The sequence below is a fragment of the Hyperolius riggenbachi genome, chromosome 12 (genome assembly GCF_040937935.1).
Source record: "Hyperolius riggenbachi isolate aHypRig1 chromosome 12, aHypRig1.pri, whole genome shotgun sequence".
Taxonomy (NCBI): domain Eukaryota; kingdom Metazoa; phylum Chordata; class Amphibia; order Anura; family Hyperoliidae; genus Hyperolius; species Hyperolius riggenbachi.
The window spans coordinates 125,899,293-125,922,440 of NC_090657.1; the positions used below are offsets into that span (position 1 = coordinate 125,899,293).

A 23,148-nucleotide genomic window follows, 5' to 3' on the forward strand; every position below is an offset into this window, starting at 1 on the left:
CTGAGCGGTCTGGACGAGCTCAGCTCGTCCAGTACCGCCGGAGCCTGCCGCTCAGGCCCTGCTGGGCCGATTTGGCTCAAATAAAAAGCAGCACACGCAGCCGGCACTTTGCCAGCCGCGTGTGCTGCCTGATCGCCGCTGCAGTGCGGCGATCCGCCGCATGCAGCGGCGAAAGAGGGTCCCCCCAGCCGCCTGAGCCCAGCGTAGCCGGAACAAAAAGTTCTGGCCAGCGCTAAGGGCTGGATCGGAGGCGGCTGACGTCAGCTGACGTCCATGACGCCACTCCGCTCGTCGCCATGGCGACGAGGTAAGCGAAACACGGAAGGCCGCTCATTGCGGCCTTCCGTGTTATTTCTGGCCGCCGGAGGCGATCAGAAGATCGCCTCCGGAGCGCCCTCCAGTGGGCTTTCATTTGCATGAAATAGTTTTTTTTTAATTAAAAAAAAAAAAAACCCTCCCGCAGCCTCCCTGGCGATCTTAATAGAACGCCAGGGTGGTTAATTATGGAGGCATGTATTATTTTAAAACTATAATGGCTGAAAACTGAGAAATAATGAATTTTTTCCGTTTTTATTTTTATTATTCTTCCTGTTAAAATGCATTTACAGTAAAGTGGCTCTTAGCAAAATGTACCCCACAAAGAAAGCTTAATTGGTGGCGGAAAAAACAAGATATAGATTAGTTAATTGTGATAAGTAGTGATAAAGTTATAGGCTAATGAATGGGAGGTGAACATTTCTCACGTGAAAACGACGGAACCTGAATGGGTTAAGGACATTATAGGCATTCTTTTTCGACTTCATTTTATCTCTAACCTTTCTATTCATCCATAGAGGCTTTTTTTTTTATTTTATTTTTTATTATTACTACTAGACGTTACAATATTGATTGAGAATAAGTTTAAAAGTTTAAAAGCTTGCCATTTCCCTTCAGTGTTCTCCCCTTGTAATACATTATCCCAGTAAACTTAGTGCCTGCCTGAGTTGATTAAACTTTGCTTTTCTAAAAATCATAGTTTTAGTGGTCCCGTGGCCTATCAGTCACCAAACCAAACATTATCATGTTGTGATCACTATTTCCCAAATGTTCTTGAACCTGCACATTTGATACATTATCTGGTCTATTAGAAATGATCAGATCCAGTAACGCATTCCCCCAGTTGGTTCCGTTATCATTTGAGTCCGGTAACTGTCCTGTAGTGTTGCCAGAAATCTGCTGCTTTTACCAGAATGGGTAGCCTCAATACTCCAGTCAATGTCTGGAAAGTTGAAGTCACCCATAACTATGACCTCATTTTTACTTATAGCTTTTTCAATCTGCTGTAGTAATTGCAGTTCTGCAGCTTCATGAATGTGTGGTGGCCTGTAGCATACCCCAATAAGCAATTGACAACCTTTATTTCCACGAAGATTATTTACCCAAACGGATTCCATATCTTCACAATCTTGATCCATCTCATCGTTCAGGACAGATGTAAAACAGAGTTCTTAACAAAGATGAATGACAACTGGCTGAAACTAAATGCAGACAAAACTGAAGTCCTTCAGATCGTAGGGCAGTGCTTGACAACAAAACAACTTAACTTGCAGTCTGCACCACTGGGAATAGGAGGCACGGATCTACGCAGTTCCGATCATGTGTGTAGCCTGGGAGTTCTAATTGATGGGGATTTAAACTTCAGAACTCACATCTCTGCTGGGGTGAAATCATCCTATTTTCACCTTAAAGGGAACCTAACCTGAGAAGTATATGAACTTTTTCCTTTTAAAATAATACCAGTTGCTGGACTCTGCTGATCCTGTGTCTCGAATACTTTTAGCCACCGCCCCTCAACAAGCATCCAGATTAGGTGCTCTGACTGAAATCAGGTTGGATTAGCTGCATGCTTGTTTCAGGTGTGTGATTCATCCACTACTGCAGCTAAAGAGATCAGCAGGACTGACAAGCAACTGGTATTGTTTAAAAGTTAACATCCATATCCCTCTCAGTTAAGGTTCCCTTTAAGAACATCACAAAAATCAAGCACCTCATTCCCCCAGAAGATCTACCAACTTTAGTTCATGCCTTCATTACCTCCCGACTGGACTACTGCAACACTGGCCTTCCAAAAAAAAAAAAAAAAAGGACTTGTACCGCCTACAGCTGATACAGAATACTGCTGCCAGACTGCTAACCAACCAACCCTGTCACTGCCACATAACGCCAGTCCTGCACTCCCTCCACTGGCTACCTATAGAATGGAGGGGCCTATTCAATATAGGCCTACTGACATTTAAATCACTGAATAATCTGGGCCCTGGATACATGAAAGAAATGTTGCAGCTGCGTAGCAATCCCCGCATTCTCAGATCCACAGGTTCTAATAATCTAGTTATATCCAGAGTCCACTTGGAAACTTTTGGCCCCAGAGCCTTCTGTCATGCTGCCCCTACGTTTTGGAACTCCTTACCTCAACAGATCAGGACAGCTCCATCCCTGGACGTGTTTAAATCCAGACTGAAAAACCTACCTGTTCTGTTTGGCATTTGCAGAAATATAACTTTTGTTGTGTGAATACGTCATCCTACTACCAATTACTGAATCTGAGAGAGCCTAAGCGCTTTGAGCCCTATGGGAGAGAAGCACAATAGAAATAGTATTGTATTGTATTAAGAGACAAAGCCCTCCACCTTTTTTCCCTGTTCTATCCTTCCTAAACACAGTATCCCTCTAAATTCGCTATCCAGTCAAGGCTTTCATCCATCCATGTCTCGGTTATTCCCACAATGTCATAGCCTTTGTCAATCAGAATGAACTCTGTACTTTTACCCAGGGCTGTGCCTATCAGGCCCTAGGCAATTTAACTGTGGGTACATGTAAGATTGATGTGCAGGTATTCTGCAGGGGAATGAGGATATTCTTCCTCTATTACACATTCTTCATGCACAATCTGAACCAGGTTTATGGGTGATAGACAACACCTCTGTGTTCAATGTGCACAACATTCTCAGTGGATTCCCTGCAGCTCTGTGGAGAGTGCATATGTAGAGTTTACAGATAGGTAAACTTAAATAACCCCCGTGCTGAAATGAGAACAGGGGGAGCGAGCTGGATAAAATTAGTCTTCTATATGTAGAGGATGTGTTGGGTGATGGAAGTTTGTGCTGCTCTGTGTGGTCCACTTGCAGTGGCAGAGAAATCTATAAAGGACATGGGGTAGGGGAATAAAAACACAAAAAGCGCGCACTCAGAAAACTGATGATAAAAGGGAGACCAGCCGGTCGTAGACAGATCTCACCTGATGTGGTGGCTGATATGCCCTTATGGGTATTATCAGCTTGCAGGCTTTTGTCCCTCTCAGACCAGGGACCAGGTCAGAAGCAGGCTATTTGTCCAAAGGGATCCTGTGGCTTGAAGCAGGATATCAGGAGCAGCTGTCTGGTTTGTAGCCGTTGGTGTCCCAGCACTGGCTATAACACCAGAGCTGCAGGCACTTGTGGGCTGTATGAGACTCAATCCCTTAGCAGGGAGAGTCTCCTTCCTGAAAAGTTAGCAATTCACACACTGCTCTGTTCAGATACACCACAGCAGTGGCTGGGTGGTGAGCAGTAGCACTGAGGTGGCTGAAAGAAAGCACAGGAGACCCGTGCTGGAAGTAACTGATTCTTTAATTAATTTAACAAATACAACTAGTTTCAGGAGGCCATTCCTCCTTTCTTCAGGCAAACAGTTGCTACATTGTGATGATCCAATTTAATTGAAATTTAAAAATCAATTAGTTAAAGGCGACCCAATCAGTGCGTGTATGTAAATGTAACCAGAGACCATGAGCCTCTGCTGTAGGTCAGGGTTTTCTCTCCCTAAGTGGGTTAAGAAAGTTAGTAGTAGGCTATAAAAGGATTGAAAGCGAGCATAATATAAGACTGCCACTAGGGGGCAGCCTCTGTGCTGATATTCAGATCAGGAGGCTGCAGTACCACCTCAAACCATCAGGTGGCACCACACTTTCTTCTATCTGTAGGTGTAATATTTCAGCTCAACAGGTTATTTTACATTTTCCGAACAATAGAGGGTACTATAGCACACTCCTCTATTGGGGGAGTGATGATTGCATGGTTAATAGTTTCCATAATCATATGCAAATTTGATATATTTATTTAAAAAGCTCATTAAGGATTTTTTTTTTTTTTTTTTTGGTGATTGAATTTGAGGCTGTTTGATATAAATATTTAGGACACAAGACCAACATTATAAATTATCAATTGAGGATGTTAAACTAAAGAGCAATTTGAGTTTGCTTCAATTATATGGCATTGCACACCAAAAGGCACACAAAAGATTTGTTAGCTAGCTATTCAAAGGGGTATACGTAGAGTATCTGGATTTTAACTTATGGTGAGAAATTTTTATTTTTATTTTTCATAATTTAATAATCTCTAGATCTTATTAAGCTGTTTGAATTGGAGATTTTTTTCCGATTGGATCAAACCTCTATTATGTTTTATATTAGGACTTAATGACCCTGAAAGCCAAAAGCATAAAATATCCAAACATATTTTCCCCTCTCCCTTCCTATAAAAACAAAATGCAGTTTCCATTGTATTAATAAAAATCAACAACTATAAATATGGGGATAATGTCATATCAATTGGCTATAACATATACATATGCATAAAAGGTACTAATACCGTGACATAAATATATAGATATTAATAACCATTAAAAAAAATATATTTTGTATGTATATTTCAAGAGGACAGATGTAAAAAATACAATGGGTATCATTCATAAAGCATTTCCGCATGCGGAAATGCTTAACACCGGTGACTTTCCCGACCACTCAGCATAAGCCCCATTCATAAAGGCTCTTTCCGCATGAAAAGGTGACAGAGCGATACATTTCCGCCTTGTGCGGAGTTTTTCTAGATTAATCTAGAAAAAGTAACAAACACATCCATTCATAAAGATTAGAGCAAGCGGTATCCGGAAGGAAAATACCGCTTGCTCGACAGTAGCGATAGGCGGGCGGAATACATATAAATGAATGGGAGGGACCTCCCAAGCAGCATCAGACAGAGCAGCGCAGGGAGGGAATCGGGCAGCTTTTAAGTTTCCGCATGTCTTCCGCCACGCTGCCGCCAGCTTCCTCCAGAAAACCTCCGCACTTCTTCCGCAACAGGCAGACTTCTTTATGAATGGCCACCCAGAAGTCTTAATTACCGGTTGCGGAGAAGAACGGTGTTTTCCCGCACTACCGACAGCCTGTTTATGAATGATACCCATTGTGCAGTTCAATAAATAATGCTCTAAGGTGCAATTTTAATCATAGTTCTTTCTGTTTTAGTTCGCCATGGTTTCCAAGGCTATATTTAGACCATTAGGATTTAAAGTTTCCATTTGTAAAATCCAGAGTCTCTTTATTGCACAGTGCCCTAAACCTATTGAATTTATTTGTATCTAAAACCTGTTCCATAATGGTAATCCTTATTTGTCCAAAGTCTCTGTTGTGTACTTGGTCGAAATGTTTTGAGACACTATGTTTTGCGTATCCTTTTTTAATGTTCTCTCTATGCTTATTTATGCGCTTGTGAAACGGTTGTGTGGTGCGTGAAAGGATATGTATGTATGTATGTATGTATGTATGTATGTATGTATGTATACAGTGAAGGAAATAATTATTTGACCCCTCACTGATTTTGTAAGTTTGTCCAATGACAAAGAAATGAAAAGTCTCAGAACAGTATCATTTCAATGGTAGGTTTATTTTAACAGTGGCAGATAGCACATCAAAAGGAAAATAGAAAAAATAACCTTAAATAAAAGATAGCAACTGATTTGCATTTTATTGAGTGAAATAAGTTTTTGAACCCTCTAACAATAAAATACTTAATACTTAGTGGAAAAACCCTTGTTTGTAAGCACAGAGGTCAAACGTTTCTTGTAATTGATGACCAAGTTTGCACACATTTTAGGAGGAATGTTGGTCCACTCCTCTTTGCAGATCATCTCTAAATCCCTAAGGTTTCGAGGCTGTCTCTGTGCAACTCTTGAGCTTGAGCTCCCTCCATAGGTTTTCTATTGGATTAAGGTCCGGAGACTGACTAGGCCACTCCATGACCTTAATGTGCTTCTTCTTGAGTCACTCCTTTCTTGCCTTTGCTGTATGTTTTGGGTCATTGTCGTGCTGGAACACCCATCCACGACCCATTTTCAGGTTCCTGGCAGAGGGAAGGAGGTTGTCGTTCAGGATTTCACGATACATGGCTCCGTCCATTTTCCCGTTAATGCGATTAAGTTGTCCTGTGCCCTTAGCAGAAAAACACCCCGAAAGCAAAATGTTTCCACCCCCATGCTTGACGGTGGGGACGGTGTTTTGGGGGTCATAGGCAGCATTTTTCTTCCTCCAAACACAGCGAGTTGAGTTAATGCCAAAGAGCTCTATTTTGGTCTCATCAGACCACAGCACCTTCTCCCAGTCACTCACAGAATCATTCAGGTGTTCATTGGCAAACTTCAGACGGGCCTGCACATGTGCCTTCTTGAGCAAGGGGACCTTGCGAGCCCTGCAGAATTTTAATCCATTGCGGTGTAATGTGTTTCCAATGGTTTTCTTGCTGACTGTGGTCCCTGCTACTTTGAGGTCATTCACTAACTCCTCCCGTGTAGTTCTAGGATGCTTTTTCACCTTTCTCAGAACCATTGACACCCCACGAGGTGAGATCTTGCGTGGAGCCCCAGAACGAGGTCGATTGATGGTCATTTTGTGCTCCTTCCATTTTCGAACAATCGCACCAACAGTTGTCACCTTCTCTCCCAGCTTCTTGCTAATGGTTTTGTAGCCCATTCCAGCCTTGTGCAGGTCTACAATTTTGTCTCTGACATCCTTGGACAGCTCTTTGGTCTTTCCCATGTTGGAGAGTTTGGAGTCTGCTTGATTGATTGATTCTGTGGACAGGTGTCTTTTATACAGGTGACTAGTTAAGACAGGTGTCCTTAATGAGGGTGACTAATTGAGTAGAAGTGTCTAACCACTCTGTGGGAGCCAGAACGCTTAATGGTTGGTAGGGGTTCAAAAACTTATTTCACTCAATGAAATGCAAATCAGTTGCTATCTTTTATTTAAGGTTATTTTTTCGATTTTTCTTTTGATGTGCTATCTGCCACTGTTAAAATAAACCTACCATTGAAATGATACTGTTCTGAGACTTTTCATTTCTTTGTCATTGGACAAACTTACAAAATCAGTGAGGGGTCAAATAATTATTTCCTCCACTGTATATATTATAGTATATAGATCAAATTTCATATACAAGCATACATGTATCTGATCAATGTGATATTAATGTGTCTATAGAAGAATCAGCCACCCACACACATCTGTGCAGGAAAAGCTGGCTGCATGAAGTAGAGAGTAGTTAAATTCTTCTTGCTGGGCAAAATGGGGACACCTGGAAAGTCATAAATAACATGTTTTCCCCGTGATCATTGAACTGTGTTAATTCTCGTAAATCACATGACTTTCTGTAATTATGATGACATATGATGATATACTGCGCATGAGCAAAACCCTGTATTGAGTAGGATATAAGGAAAGCAGCTGAAGTAAAAATATAGCATAATTTGTGCTCACATCTCCTGTGTCTGTGTGTTCTGTTAACCACGTTATGTCCTGGCGCCAGGAAATGAAGTAGTCTAAAGCATCTGATATCTGACATGAACTTAAATAGACACACTCCTTTCAGTGCGGCCTATATATTGTAGGCCACACGGGCACTCTAACAGGTAAACTACATAGTCGCTTTTACATGTAAGGTATTGGTAAATGGGCCAAGTTTTGTTATTCACTCTGGAGTTAAAACTTTTTTGGTCTTTTTGTATGCTTTTGCAACATAAGCATTTCCTTTGGTAGCATGGGAAGTTTCCGAGTAGACTTTGGGAAGTGTTTTTGGTGGGGTGTAGTACTTGCATATTTTTGAGTCTGCTGGGTGTTAAAACGTTACGAATTGTCTTTCCTCTTCTAAAAGTGATCTTGGGTTTGGATGGTAAAATAGTTTTTAAAATTGAGTCATTGAGTAAAAGATTCCAATGTATCTCCAGTATGGATCTGCACTCCTTGTGTTGGCTCGAAAAGTTAATTATGATGTTGAGATTTTTATTGTTACTATTAGGGTCATTTTCATCACATTTTTGTTTAGGTAATAAACAATCCTCTTGTGTAAGGCTCATTGCTTTTAACCGAGCGTCGTTGATAATTTTGTTCGGGTACCTTTTGTGAAGGAATCTTTTCTTTAAAATCTCTGATTGTTCCTCAAAGTCCGTAGACTGTGTACAATTTCTTCTAATCCTTTTAAACCGGCCATAGGGTACGTTTTTTAGCCATGGCTTGTAATGTTCGCTGGTGTAATTGAGGTAGCCATTACAGTCAGTTTTTAAAAAAAAAAAATTCTCAAAATGACCTGTGAAATCCTAAAGGTACTCATTGGACTTTGGGCCCCTTAGCGCAGTTAGGGTGCAAAAAAGTGCCACACATGTGGTATCGCCGTACTCAGAAGTAGTATAATGTGTTTTGGGGTGTATTTTTCCACATACCCATGCTGAGTGGGAGAAATATCTCTATAAATAGACAATTGTGTGTAAAAAAAATTTTTTAAAAAAATTGTCATTTACGGAGATATTTCTCCCACCCAGCATGGGTATGTGTAAAAATACACCCCAAAATACATTATACTACTTCTCCTGAGTACGGCAATACCACATGTGTGGCACTTTTTTGCAGCCTAACTGCGCTAAAGGGCCCAAAGTCCAATGAGCATCTTTAGGCTTTACAGGGGTGCTTACAATTAGGCACCCCCCAAAATGCCAGGACAGTGAACACACCCCACAAATTAACCCATTTTGGAAAGTAGACACTTCAAGGTATTCAGAGAGGAGCATAGTGAGTCCATGGCAGATTTCATTTTTTTTGTCGCAAGTTAGAAGAAATGGAAACTTTTTTTTTTTTTTTTTGTCACAAAGTGTCATTTTCCGCTAACTTGTGACAAAAAATAAAATCTTCTATGAACTCACCACGCCTCTCACTGAATACTTTGGGATGTCTTCTTTCCAAAATTGGGTCATTTGGGGGGTATTTGTACTATCCTGGAATTTTAGCCCCTCATGAAACCTGACAGGTGCGCAGAAAAGTCAGAGATGCTTCAAAATGGGAAAATTCACTTTTGGCACCATAGTTTGTAAACGCTATAACTTTTACCCAAACCAATAAATATACACTGAATGTTTTTTTTTTTTTTTTTTTTAATCAAAGACATGTAGCAGAATAACTTTCGCGCTCAAATGTATAGGAAATTTTACTTTATTTGAAAAATGTCAGCACAGAAAGTTAAAAAAGTCATTTTCATGTCTTTTTTGACGAATATAATAAAAAGTAAAACTCGCAGCGGCAATCAAATAGCACCGAAAGAAAGCTGTATTAGTGACAAGAAAAGGAGGTAAAATTCATTTAGGTGGTGGGTTGTATGAGCGAGCAATAAACCGTGAAAGCTGCAGTGGTCTGAATGGAGAAAAAGGCTCTGGTCCTTAAGGGGCGAAAAGACTGTGGTCCTCAAGTGGTTAATAAGATCTAGACATTATTAAATTATGAACAGCCTCAAATTCAATCACCAAAAAAAAAAAAAAAAAAAAAAATCCTTAATGAGCTTTTTAAATAAATATATCAAATTTGCATATGATTATGGAAACTATTAACCATGCAATCATCACTCCCCCAATAAAGGAGTGTGCTATAATACCCTCTATTGTTCGGAAATTAATTTACAATGTAAAATAACCTGTTGAGCTGAAATGATATTACACCTACAGATAGAAGAAAGTGTGGTGCCACCTGATGGTTTGAGGTGGTACTGCAGCCTCCTGATCTGAATATCAGCACAGAGGCTGCCCCCTAGTGGCAGTCTTATATTATGTTCGCTTTCAATCCTTTTATAGCCTACTACTAACTTTCTTAACCCACTAATGGCCCATACTCACGAGGGACTTTTGTCGCCTCAACACGCGGCGCGCGCGTGTTGCGGCGACAGGTCGCCCGTGAGTATGGGCCGTCGCACGCGCGCGCACCCCGAACTGTCGCCCGCCGCTCTTGTCGCCATGCGATTGAAAGTTTCAATCGCATGGCAACAGTCGCCGCCGCACCTCCGCCGCAACTGTCGCTAGTCCGCGTGAGTACGTGGACTAGCGACAGCAACCTCCATAGAGGTGAATGAAGCTTCCGGCGGGGGGGAGGAGGAACGTCGGCGACAGCTTCCGTCTCGCCGCTGGTCCCTCTTCCGCGTGTGTACGCGGAGGGACCTGGAGAGAGGCTGTCGCCGGCCTGTCGCTAGCACGCTCACGTGTGCTGGCGACAGGCCACTTCTGCAGCCCGTGAGTACGGGCCATTAGGGAGAGAAAACCCTGACCTACAGCAGAGGCTCATGGTCTCTGGTTACATTTACATACACGCACTGATTGGGTCGCCTTTAACTAATTGATTTTTTGAATTTCAATTAAATTGGATCATCACAATGTAGCAACTGTTTGCCTGAAGAAAGGAGGAATGGCCTCCTGAAACTAGTTGTATTTGTTAAATTAAAGAATCAGTTACTTCCAGCACGGGTCTCCTGTGCTTTCTTTCAGCCACCTCAGTGCTACTGCTCACCACCCAGCCACTGCTGTGGTGTATCTGAACAGAGCAGTGTGTGAATTGCTAACTTTTCAGGAAGGAGACTCTCCCTGCTAAGGGATTGAGTCTCATACAGCCCACAGGTGCCTGCAGCTCTGGTGTTATAGCCAGTGCTGGGACACTAACGGCTACAAACCAGACAGCTGCTCCTGATATCCTGCTTCAAGCCACAGGATCCCTTTGGACAAATAGCCTGCTTCTGACCTGGTCCCTGGTCTGAGAGGGACAAAAGCCTGCAAGCTGATAATACCCATAAGGGCATATCAGCCACCACATCAGGTGAGATCTGTCTACGACCGGCTGGTCTCCCTTTTATCATCAGTTTTCTGAGTGCGCTCTTTTTGTGTTTTTCCCCTACCCCATGTCCTTTATAGACATATGTAGAGTATAGTACTATTGTGTAACAAAGTAAACCTGAGACAGATGAAATTAATAAGTTTTATACATACCTGGGGCTTCCTCCAGCCCCCTTCAGGCTAATCAGTCCCTCGCTGTCCTCCTCTGCCACCTGGATCTTCTGCTACGAGTCCAGGTACTTCAGCCAGTCTGGCGTAGTGCGCATGCACACACTATCGCCTCTGGGAGCGTACTACACCTGCGCAGCACTATTGCGCAGGTGCAGAACACTCCTGGCTGTTGAAGTTGCATGCAGCCGGACTGTGCTGACTGGCTGAATTACCAGGACTCATAGCAGAAGATCCAGGTGGTGGAGGTGGACAGCGAGGGACTGGATTAGCCTGAAGGGGGTTGGAAGAAGCCCCAGGTATGTAACCTAACACTGGAACACCCCAGATGGATTGTTCTTGGAGATTTCAATACATGGGTGGACGACTCCTCTTCACAATTTGGAAAAGAGCTACCTCGTGCCTTACATGAACTGGGCTTCCTCCAATCAATCAGCTCTGCTACTCACAGGAAAGGTCACACTTTGGACCTTATATTCCATACTGGGCTGTCAATAGCCAATGTGGAAATTAATCCTGTTGCCTGGTCAGACCATCACACTATCCACTTCTCCCTCTTAATACCAGCCGTCAAACACCAGGTCAAGAATCAAATAAAATATCGCCGCTTAAAAGGGCTAACACCTCAACATATCCGAGATAACCTTAGCTTTGATGAATTGACTGACTCCAGCTTGGACCCTGATACTCTGGTGTTGAAATACAACAAATGTGTGTCCTCCACCTTTGAGACCATTACTCCTCTGCGCACCAAATATCTTACTCCACACCATCATGCACAGTGGTTTGATAACGCTATAAAAGAGCTGAAAAGACAAGGCCGAAAACTTGAGAGGCTGTGGCGCAAATCTCAGTCCCCAGAAGACAAACATGCCTTAATCTTCCACTTGAAGAGCTACCAAAAGGTAATCACGGGAAAAAAATCATCCTTTCTATCACAAGAGATTGCAAATGCAGTTAACAAACCAGCCCAACTGTTCCGCACAGTGGAAAAACTCTGCAACCCAGCATGTCAAAAACTTAATATCGAGTCTTCAAAGGACCTCTGTGACCAATTTGCCCATTTCTTCACAGACAAAGTCTCCGCTATAAGGTCCGCCATCCAACTTACAGCATCTGAGCCTAATATAGCGCCGAAGACCATTAGCAGAGACAACGTAACACCTTGGTCAAACTTCAAAGAAATTGATGAAGAAGTCACATCAAGCATCCTCCTTCACGTCCGCCTAACTACCTGTGACCTGGATCCTGGCCCAACACAGTTCATGTTGAACTGCCCCGACCTGTTCGTACCGGTATTCCTCAAAATTGTTAACTGTTCCTTACAATCAGGGATATTTCCTGCTTTACTGAAGGAAGCAATCATCAGGCCTCTCCTCAAAAAACCCTCCCTGGACCCCGATGCAATGAGCAGCTACAGACCTGTCTCTAACCTCCCCTTTCTGGGCAAGCTAATTGAAAAAGCTGTATACCTCCAGCTAGAAGCCAGAATCCTACAAAATAACAGTTATGACCCATTCCAGTCTGGCTTCAGGAAACACCACAGCACTGAAACTGCCCTCATCCAAATATGCAACCACCTGCTCATGGCAAGAGACAGAGGAGAGTGCTCGATTATCATACTGCTAGACCTTTCTGCAGCCTTTGACACAGTTGACCATGACATCTTGATAAACAGGCTACAGGAATACTGCGGCATTAATGGCATAGTACTTCAGTGGTTCCAATCCTTCTTGAGTGGCAGAACCCACAAAGTGTCTATGGGGCCCTTCCTGTCCACCCCTGTAACACTTAACCAGCTGAGCGGTCTGGACGAGCTCAGCTCGTCCAACACCGCCAGCGGCTGCCGCTCAGGCCCTGCTGGGCCGATTTGAATGAAATAAAAAGCAGCACACGCAGCCGGCACTTTGCCAGCCGCGTGTGCTGCCTGATCGCCGCCGCTCTGCGGCAATTCGCCGCGAGCAGCGGCGAAAGAGGGTCCCCCCAGCCGCCTGAGCCCAGCGTAGCCGGAACAAAAAGTTCCGGCCAGCGCTAAGGGCTGGATCGGAGGCGGCTGACGTCAGGACGTCGGCTGACGTCGATGACGTCACTCCGCTCGTCGCTATGGCGACGATATAAGCAAAACAAGGAAGGCCGCTCATTGCGGCCTTCCTTGTTTATTCTGGGCGCCGGAGGCGATCGGAAGATCGCCTCCGGAGCGCCCTCTAGTGGGCTTTCATGCAGCCAACTTTCAGTTGGCTGCATGAAATAGTTTTTTTTTTATTTAAAAAAAACCCTCCCGCAGCCACCCTGGCGATTTAATCAGAACGCCAGGGTGGTTAAAGAGAACCCGAGGTGTGTTTAAAGAATGTTATCTGCATACAGAGGCTGGATCTGCCTATACAGCCCAGCCTCTGTTGCTATCCCAAACCCCACTAAGGTCCCCCTGCACTCTGCAATCCCTCATAAATCACAGCCATGCTGTGAGGCTGTATTTACATCTGTAGTGTCAGTCTCAGCTGCTCCCCCGCCTCCTGCATAGCTCCGGTCCCTGCCCCTGTCCCTTCCCTCCAATCAGCAGGGAGGGAAGGGATGCAGGCGGGGACCGGAGTTCTGCAGGAGGCGGGGAGAGCAGCAGACTGACACTATAGAGATAAACACAGCCAGCTCTGACAAGCTGTTTGTCAGCAGCGTGGCTGTGATTTATGAGGGATTGCAGAGTGCAGGGGGACCTTAGGGGGGTTTGGGATAGCAACAGAGGCTGGGCTGTATAGGCAGATCCAGCCTCTGTATGCAGATAATATTCTTCAAACCCACCTCGGGTTCTCTTTAAGTATGGGGTGCCCCAGGGCTCAATCCTCTCTCCCCTGCTTTTCACGATTTACATGCTACCATTGGGAAAACTAATCCAAAAACATGGCCTGACATACCACTGCTATGCAGACGACACCCAACTATATCTTTCCTTCAAGCCTGGTGTGACAGACCCAACTCTAACTATAAACGCCTGCTTACGTGAACTACAGCAATGGATGAATGACAACTGGCTGAAACTAAATGCAGACAAAACTGAAGTCCTTCTGATTGGAGGGCAGAGCATGATAACAAAACAACTTAACTTGCAGTCTTCACCACTGGGAATAGGAGGCACGGATCTACGCAGCTCTGATCATGTGCGTAGCCTGGGAGTTCTATTTGATGGGGATTTAAACTTCAGAACTCAAATCTCTGCGGTGGTGAAATCATCCTATTTTCACCTGAAGAACATTGCAAAAATCAAGCACCTCATACCCCCAGAAGATCTGCCAACCTTAGTCCACACCTTCATCACATCCCGACTGGACTACTGCAATGCTCTCTACACTGGCCTTCCAAAAAAGGTCTTGTACCGCCTACAGCTGATACAGAATACTGCTGCCAGACTGCTAACCAACCAACCCCGTCACTGCCACATAATGCCAGTCCTGCATTCCCTTCACTGGCTACCTATAGAATGGAGGGTCCTATTCAAGATCGGCCTACTGACATTTAAATCCCTGAATAATCTAGGCCCTGGATACTTGAAAGATATGTTACAGCTGCGTAGCAATCCCCGCATTCTCAGATCCACAGGTTCTAATAATCTAGTCATACCCAGAGTCCACTTGGAAACTTTTGGTCCCAGAGCCTTCTGTCATGCTGCCCCTATGTTTTGGAACTCCTTACCTCAACAGATCAGGACAGCCCCATCCCTGGATGTGTTTAAATCCAGACTGAAAACCCACCTGTTCAGTCTGGCATTTGCAGAAATATAACTTTTGTTGTGTGAATACTTCATCCTACTAACTACTGAATCTGAGAGAGCCTAAGCGCTTTGAGTCCTATGGGAGAAAAGCGCTATAGAAATGTTATTGTATTGTATTGTATTGTATAAAACTTATTTTCATCCGTCTCAGGTAACATTTAATTCGTAGTCACCAAACCAAATTTTAACAACATATCAAATTATTTGATTTCATGAGCAAAGAGTACATTTGCATAAATCAGAATCAACACAGAATTATTTCCATCTCATTGACCATCTCTATTAGTGGTGGATGATTGGTGTCAGGACACCTTCTGGGGAAAAGGCACAGGAAACAAAAAACACGGGAGCCCAATAGTGTGATATGTTTAGTCAAAATTGTCAATATAGAAGATAAGAATCTACTCACAAGAGTGGGTTGCAGAGGGGCAACCGACCACAGGAAGCAGGTGGAGACAATTAACCCGACTCCACTCGGGGAGGTCACTAAGGACCTAGATGCGGTCGCTCTCCTTGGAAAAAAGAAGGGAGGCAGATGTCCACCGTGGTGTAAACCACATATGTTCTGCCTCCACCCCTCACACGGGTATCGTATGGGGATTTAGGGATGCACTAAATGGTTTAAAGAGGCGCCCTGGTGGTAAATAAAAGCGTTTAAAAGCAGTTTAAAACCGAGAAAAGGTTTGAGGTTGCTTACCTCAAGGACGACAAATCTTTGTAGGGACAAAAGATTTTATTGGTAGCACAGGCAACGCGTTTCACGGGTCTGAGCCCGCTTCCTCAGGCCAATAGCAGTGCCTATATTCGTAAACATGAGACTCCTAAGCATACTAGTATTAAAGATATACATACATTTACAGCATCAGATTGTAATCAGCGATAGCATTGAATCCAGTGTTTCATTTCATATATATTATTACAGATTATATATATTATTACAGATGATATATTATAAATAAATAATGTACATATTATATTAGGAGTATTTACCCTTGTCTTACGGAGCTGCTGGCATTTATCAGCCAGAGGTATATAGATAATCAAAACATGTTTTTTCAAACATATGGAAAATTATGAAACATTGTTTAAAATAGGTGGGGGGGGGGGGGGGGGGTTGGGAGGAGAAAAAAAAAACACACCTTTAGTTTTCCACCTTAATGTAAAAATATAATAAAAACTTCCTTTAATTTAATAACTATATATATGCACACAATTTTCTGCCCATATTACTATGGACAATTTGGATTAAAAGAGATTGCCAGAAAGGTGCTTCTATTTATCTGTTCATCATGACAGCACACCTTTCTGGCAATCTCTTTTAATCCAAATTGTCCATAGTAATATGGGCAGAAAATTGTGTGCATATATATAGTTATTAAAGGAAGTTTTTATTATATTTTTACATTAAGGTGGAAAACTAGAGGTTTTTTTTTTTTTTTTTCCTCCCAACCCCCCTCCCCCCCACCTATTTTAAACAATGTTTCATAATTTTCCATATGTTTGAAAAAACATGTTTTGATTATCTATATACCTCTGGCTGATAAATGCCAGCAGCGCCGTAAGACAAGGGTAAATACTCCTAATATAATATGTACATTATTTATTTATAATATATCAGCTGTAATAATATATATAATCTGTAATAATATATATGAAATGAAACACTGGATTCAATGCTATCGCTGATTACAATCTGATGCTGTAAATGTATGTATATCTTTAATACTAGTATGCTTAGGAGTCTCATGTTTACTAATATAGGCACTGCTATTGGCCTGAGGAAGCGGGCTCAGACCCGTGAAACGCGTTGCCTGTGCTACCAATAAAATCTTTTGTCCCTACAAAGATTTGTCGTCCTTGAGGTAAGCAACCTCAAACCTTTTCTCGGTTTTAAACTGCTTTTAAACGCTTTTATTTACCACCAGGGCGCCTCTTTAAACCATTTAGTGCATCTCTATTAGTGACACAGCTACACATCAGGCTTTATACTTACAGCATAGATGTTATTTAGTATATATAAGAGATTCCTGTGTACACATAATATAGTCACAATCAGATGTGTATATCGGACTTTAAAAATACGGGGACTGCTTTATTGAAGCAGCACAAGTAACTAATTTTGATTGGTTTATTTCATTTTTGTGGACTAAGCACAGCTATTACTGTATGTATAAATTATTTATGATGACTAGTATCTGAGAAATAGAACATTTTATCATATTTTCTATTTTAATTACAGTTTAAATTCATTAGGAGTCGGTGCATTTTTCCTGACTCCACAGCCCTGCTTTTACCCTTGTCTCTGTTTTGCTGCGGGGAATGTTTTTGTCCCCTTTTCATATGCATTTATTGATGATTCCAGGAGTTCTATTTTCCTCCTTTTTATGTTCCCTCCCCCCTCTGGGTGGAGCTTTTTGAGCACCTTGTTATCGGGTGTGGTACTATCTTATTTAAGGACCACACCTGACACTTTGTACCTATGCTACCATTAAGGACAACTTGCGTCAGGCACAAGTCTATCACCAACATGCTGACTTGTTTCAGTCTTATGCCTGTTTGAATAAAGCATTTTTATCTACTGGACAATGTGCAGACTACACTGTTACTTCCGACTCCCATTGGATTGCAACAGACCAATGGGAATCCTCCCTCCCCAGGGAGGCTTCTCATCGATTCACTGGAGTGGTGGAACAATGAGAATCCTCTCTGGTGTTAAGGGAGGATTCCCATGGGTCTTTTACAATCCAATGGGAGCCTGATTCTTCTGCTGTGGCTGATCTGTATACCGGCATTTTTCCTGTGCCGTGGAGCAGCGCCAGTGGCAGAGCAGATGCATGATGAATATTGTGCATGAATCAATGGACAGTGCCACACAGCAGGTCTACTCAGGATCCGCTGGGAATACACAGTTGTGCATCCAGCATAGGGTAACAAACACAGAACATTTATATTGCGCTTTTCTCCTGGCGGACTCAAAGCGCCAGAGCTGCAGCCACTAGGACGTGCTCTATAGGCAGTAGCAGTGTTAGGGAGTCTTGCCCAAGGTCTCCTACTGAATAGGTGCTGGCTTACTGAACAGGCAGAGCCGAGATTTGAACCCAGGTCTCCTGTGTCAGAGGCAGAGCCCTTAACCATTACACATTCCAACCGCATAAGATCGATGGGTTATCTGTTAAGAAACTGCATCGAGTGTAGACGTCCAAGTCGATAATGGAATCCACTTTGCGTTAAGTACCCAAAATCGATGACATTTATCGATCGTGATCCTTATCGATCCCATGGAAAATTGACTGTGTGTAGCCAGCTTTACACCCCACCATTACAGCACTTAGTCCCTTTAAACATATTTAACAAGAGCTTGTCAAGTATGGCTCGTGGCCGTATTTCTGCCTTGTACAAACATGTTTGTACTGGGCATGCACAGGACAAAGCCACTTGTGTTCTCTGCTTTTTTCCCCTCTTTGCACAAGCACAGACTATTTATATAAATGACCGATCCTAATTATATAGAGGGATTCTGTCTCAATATATTAATAATATGATAATTCAAAGACTGTTGAAATGATGCACCATGAGCTGCACAATAATGCAGCAAAGTACTGCATGTTAAAGCCCTGTTCTTACAACTGTATGTTCACACCCCTATGTTGTAACAGATCACATTACTTTAATAATCTCTCTACTGCAGCAGCGCGGTGGCATAGTGGTTAGCATGGTTTTTAATCCCAGCAAGGGCACTATCTGAATGGAGTTTGTATGTTCTCCCCTCGTGTCTGTGTGGGTTTCCTCTGGGCACTGTTTTTCTCCCACAGCCCAAAAACATTAAATTTAGGTCAGTTTTCGATCAACTGGATATCAGCCTTGTTAGCAATTTTCCATCAAGTGTGGAAGTGTAGACTGATGGCCTTTTTAAACTTAATGCATTGCGATGAGTCGCTGTGCATCCTATTTTGGCAACTCAACTCATTAAGTGTTAAGGCCCATTCACACTAGGGCGTTTAGCGGGAGATTCACGCTAACGGTTTAAAAAAATTGCAATCATATGGCAGTGATCTCACTGCTGCAATTGCAGCCGACCGCGGGGGTTTTTTCGATTAAGGGCAATCACAAAACATGTTGCCTGCAACATTTTCTCGCGATTATGGAGATCACGGTATAGTGCTTATAAAAGCCCTGACCACGATCATCGGGAATCAGGAGAGAGTATAATGATTTTACCACGCTAATCCCGGTAAAATTACCAGTCTAAAACAACTGTAGCGCTAAGCGATAGAGATATATTATATAGAGATGTATGTATGTATGTATGTATGTATGTATGTATGTATGTATGTATGTATGTATGTATGTATGTATGTATGTATGTATGTATGTATGTATGTATGTATGTATGTATGTATCAATAGTCAAAACTGCATCATGTGTACTAACTGCTCAATTATATGTGATCTCTGCTGCAGTCTAATTCTGCGGGCAAGGTGCTGGAATTTATCCCTACTACCTGTCTTATGATCAGGAAGTTAATGAATACTTGACAAGTTGAGTTTGTTACCAACCTATATATCGCGAACACATTGCTTAGGCACCAAATGTGTGAGAATTACCCAAGAGAGACGAAACAATAAAAAACCTTCAGTTAGACAACAAAATTTCGATTCACTTCCTGTAGAGTAGACATCCACCAGTAGGCCAGAAATGAGAAGAGAAAAATAAAAACTTAACATCACTAACAATAACTGACTAAGGCCACATCATGAATCGCCGATAGCCACGCATTCGGAACGCACGCCATCTGCGTTTCTATGCGTTGCTGAGCCCAGAATGGGTCAGCGGAGCGTTTTGGTAAAAAAATGCGTGCAGCATGCATTCCCGGACCACACTGGTCCAGAACGCATGCAGTGTGAACATCAGACAGTGCAATCTATGCACTGTCGGATGTCGTACATGTCGGCCTCCTGCACACGTTGCTGAAATCCGGAGGGCAACGCATGCAATGTGAACTGGGCCTTAGGCTCTAATCCCCCATTGCCTACCAAAACCGTTTGATTAATGGTGGCCTCGAATGATCCAATCTTTTTCATCCAATTGTACCAAATCTATGTAGTATAGGGTAAACTGAGTGAAAATATTGAATGGCTAACTTAGCCAGTCCCTTATTTTACATAGAAATGGGAAAATTGGATGACAAATATTGGATCATTAGTGGGAACCATTAGAGTACCACTTTATTAAAGGGGAACTGAAGAGAGAGGTATATGGAGGCTGTCATGTTTATTTCCTTTTAGACAATACCAGTTGCCTGGCAGCCCTGCTGATCCTCTGCCTCTAATACTATTAGCCATAGCCCCTGAACAAGCATGCAGCAGATCAGGTGTTTCAGTGGTTCAGACTTATAAGTCTGATCTGACAAGACTAGCTGCATGCTTGTTTCTGGTTTTAATCAGATACTACTGCAGAGAAATAGACCAGCAGGGCTGCCAGGCAACTGGTATTGATTAAAAGGAAATAAACAGGACAGCCTCCATATACCTCTCTCTTCAGTTCCCCTTTAAGTCAACATCTGCAGAGCCACCCAGCCCAACTCAAGGTAGTGAACCTTAACACACTGGCAGGCAGTGATCACCATGTGTGGAGTAGATCTACATGCTAAGATACCGCTGTCATTGTTAAGGGTCACTACATCTAGAGTGGCAAAATAAAGAGTAGAAGCTCTCTCTGAGGAGTGCCTCATCCCAGCGATGACAAATAAGTGTGTGATGGGGTCTCCCTCTCACCCGCACGGCGTTGGGGCTCAGCCGGTACACCTCTAAGTAGTTATGGCGACTCCAGTCCTGCGAGTCCTTCAGCTCCGGGCGAGCGCTTCGCTTGGCCTCTTTTATTCGTTTCTTACTTTTATGGTTCATCCTGAAGTGCTGAGGCAACCCGCCGCGAGCGAACACAGCACCTCAGCTTCCAGACACCTCTCAGACCACCCCTACTTCTCCATCCATATTTCTATTGGCTGACACCAACCAGGAAGCACCCTACGTCTTGTCCACATAAAGCAGACATGTTAGGAAGGTCGGCCCTGAGTTAAATTTAAATACATAAACATTATATATATATTTATCGAATCACGTATTATTTTTATTCCGTTTACGATCACTCTGAACTGCATTGTCCGCTCTTTTGTTTTCATATAATACAAACAAAAGAGCAGACAATGCGGAACAGATCGTAACATGAGAGTTGAATGGAACGGCGCCATTGGCGACCTATAGTGTTCCTAACTCCGTGTTTTGATAAATACGTGGTAAAAATCGACACTCATGACCGTTACAATTCACGATCATTTTCACAGCCTGGTAAATGCAAATTAACGAATAGTAATTTCCTCTACCAATATTTCAGTCAGCTGCCACCGATACTGATGGCGTCATTACTGCGCGACATATGGCGGTCCACGTGCAACGCAGCTCGCGCCTGTGATGCTCCAGGATAACATGGACTCTAGAGGTGTGGTACGCCAGTATGTCTACGGTGGGGAAGAGAGAACCGAAGCGCTGAAGCTATCCATTCCGGAGGTGCGCTGATAAATCGTCCGCATGGGGCCCCATGGTATACGTGCGGAATTGCAAACAACATTTTAACCCTGTCAGGGCAGCGCTGGCCACACGCTAGCGATGCAGATTATTGAAGGGGAAATTTTTACAACTGTAGACAACTTTTAATCGGGGTTGCCAAATCAATTTCTAGTTTTTGATGGACAAATGGACCAAAAAGTCTTGACACTTATAATTTTTTTTTTTTGGGGGGGGGGACGGAGTCAGCAGCTCATGGTTGTGGGTGGAACATTGTGCCATCTCTGTCCCCTGTATCCCTATGTCACCTCTGCCCTCTGTACCTGGTTTTAACAAGTTTAAAAGCCATTTTTTTCTTTGAATTTTTTAAAGTCGATTTTATCAAAAACTACAAGTCCAATTTGCAAAAATGTTTTTTTTACTTGTTCCAATGGAAACACAGAATTCATGCCGTTCGTATTGGCGGGATGTTCGTAAGTTGGGGACTACATGTAGTTATACTTACCTGGGGCTCCCTCACCAGCTGCTCCATTCACTTGGTGTGCCCCCCCCTTCAACCTTGTTAGAAAATTTCCATCAAGTGCGGGGGTATAGACTGGTGACAATAAAAGAATGGATTGGGGTCGCACACCTTCTTAAGTATACCAAAATATAAATTTATTGATTGCTTATCTACAGATCATCCCAAAAATACCCACAAGTGTAATAACATGTTTCCAAAACAATTGAAACCAACAAATGCGGAGCATCAATAGCTATATGCATGTGACCACACTGTGATGATGCTTATATTGGATATAGCTATCCTGGCCAGGAAATATACCATACCACCAATGCAGTCATCCGCGCAATCTCTCTCCTTTCATACTTGTGCCAGAGCTGATCAAAAAGTATCGGGGGGCCCCCTTATCCACACAATGAAGTCTGATGCACCATGACTCCAGCAAGATATGCTTTGAAAGTTATGCACATTTCATTTCGCTGCCGCATATAGCCTGGCAGCATTGGTTGGTCTCACCCCTCCTTTCGTCAGCTGCTTTTCTGTAGTGTATCCCGGGTACAGGTATTAAACCATTCAGTCCTGCCCCACTCGCGCTGGGATCACTAGAGTTCACTATGTACCAAACAGTCCCTCAAATTCGGCGCCGAATTTGAGGGACTGTTTGGTACATAGTGAACTACAAAAAAATCCTTCTACGTGGCTTGACCAGAGGAAACCCATGGGGATGTTCAAATGCTCGAAATGTAAGATGTGTCCCTATGTAGACCGCACCAGTGTATTTTTTGACTGCAAGGGAGAAAAGGAATATACTATTAGATCTTTTATAAATTGTGACACAAAAAAAGTAGTGTATATGATACAATGCCCTTGCGGCCTAAAATACATTGGTAAAACTAAAAGAGCATTAAAAGAGAGGGTGTTGGAGCATTTTTGTAAGATTACAAGTGGCAAGGCTACAGGGATAATCTATGATCGTTATAGGGATCATCATCAGAATAAACTGAAGGGGACCTCTGTTAGGGGAATCTATAATTTGAAGATTTCTGGGAGAAGGGGAGACTTTGATGAGGTCCTCTACTGCAAAGAGGCCATGTGGATCTTCAAACTTGGAAGTGTTACTCCGGGTGGGCTCAATGCGGAATTGGACCTATCCCCCTTCCTCAGAA

At 43.0% G+C, this 23,148-nt stretch overlaps 1 protein-coding gene across 1 annotated transcript in view; it reads right to left on the minus strand.

Annotated features, from left to right (window-relative positions):
* The window catches only part of JMJD6 (jumonji domain containing 6, arginine demethylase and lysine hydroxylase), a 293,711-nt gene extending 272,814 nt beyond the window's left edge, over nucleotides 1-20,897 (minus strand). The window contains exon 1 of the mRNA XM_068261994.1: nucleotides 20,695-20,897. Coding sequence (XP_068118095.1) covers nucleotides 20,695-20,823 — 129 coding nt within the window. The 5' untranslated portion in view covers nucleotides 20,824-20,897. The remainder of the gene's footprint in view (nucleotides 1-20,694) is intronic.
* Nucleotides 20,898-23,148: the final 2,251 nt, after the last annotated feature.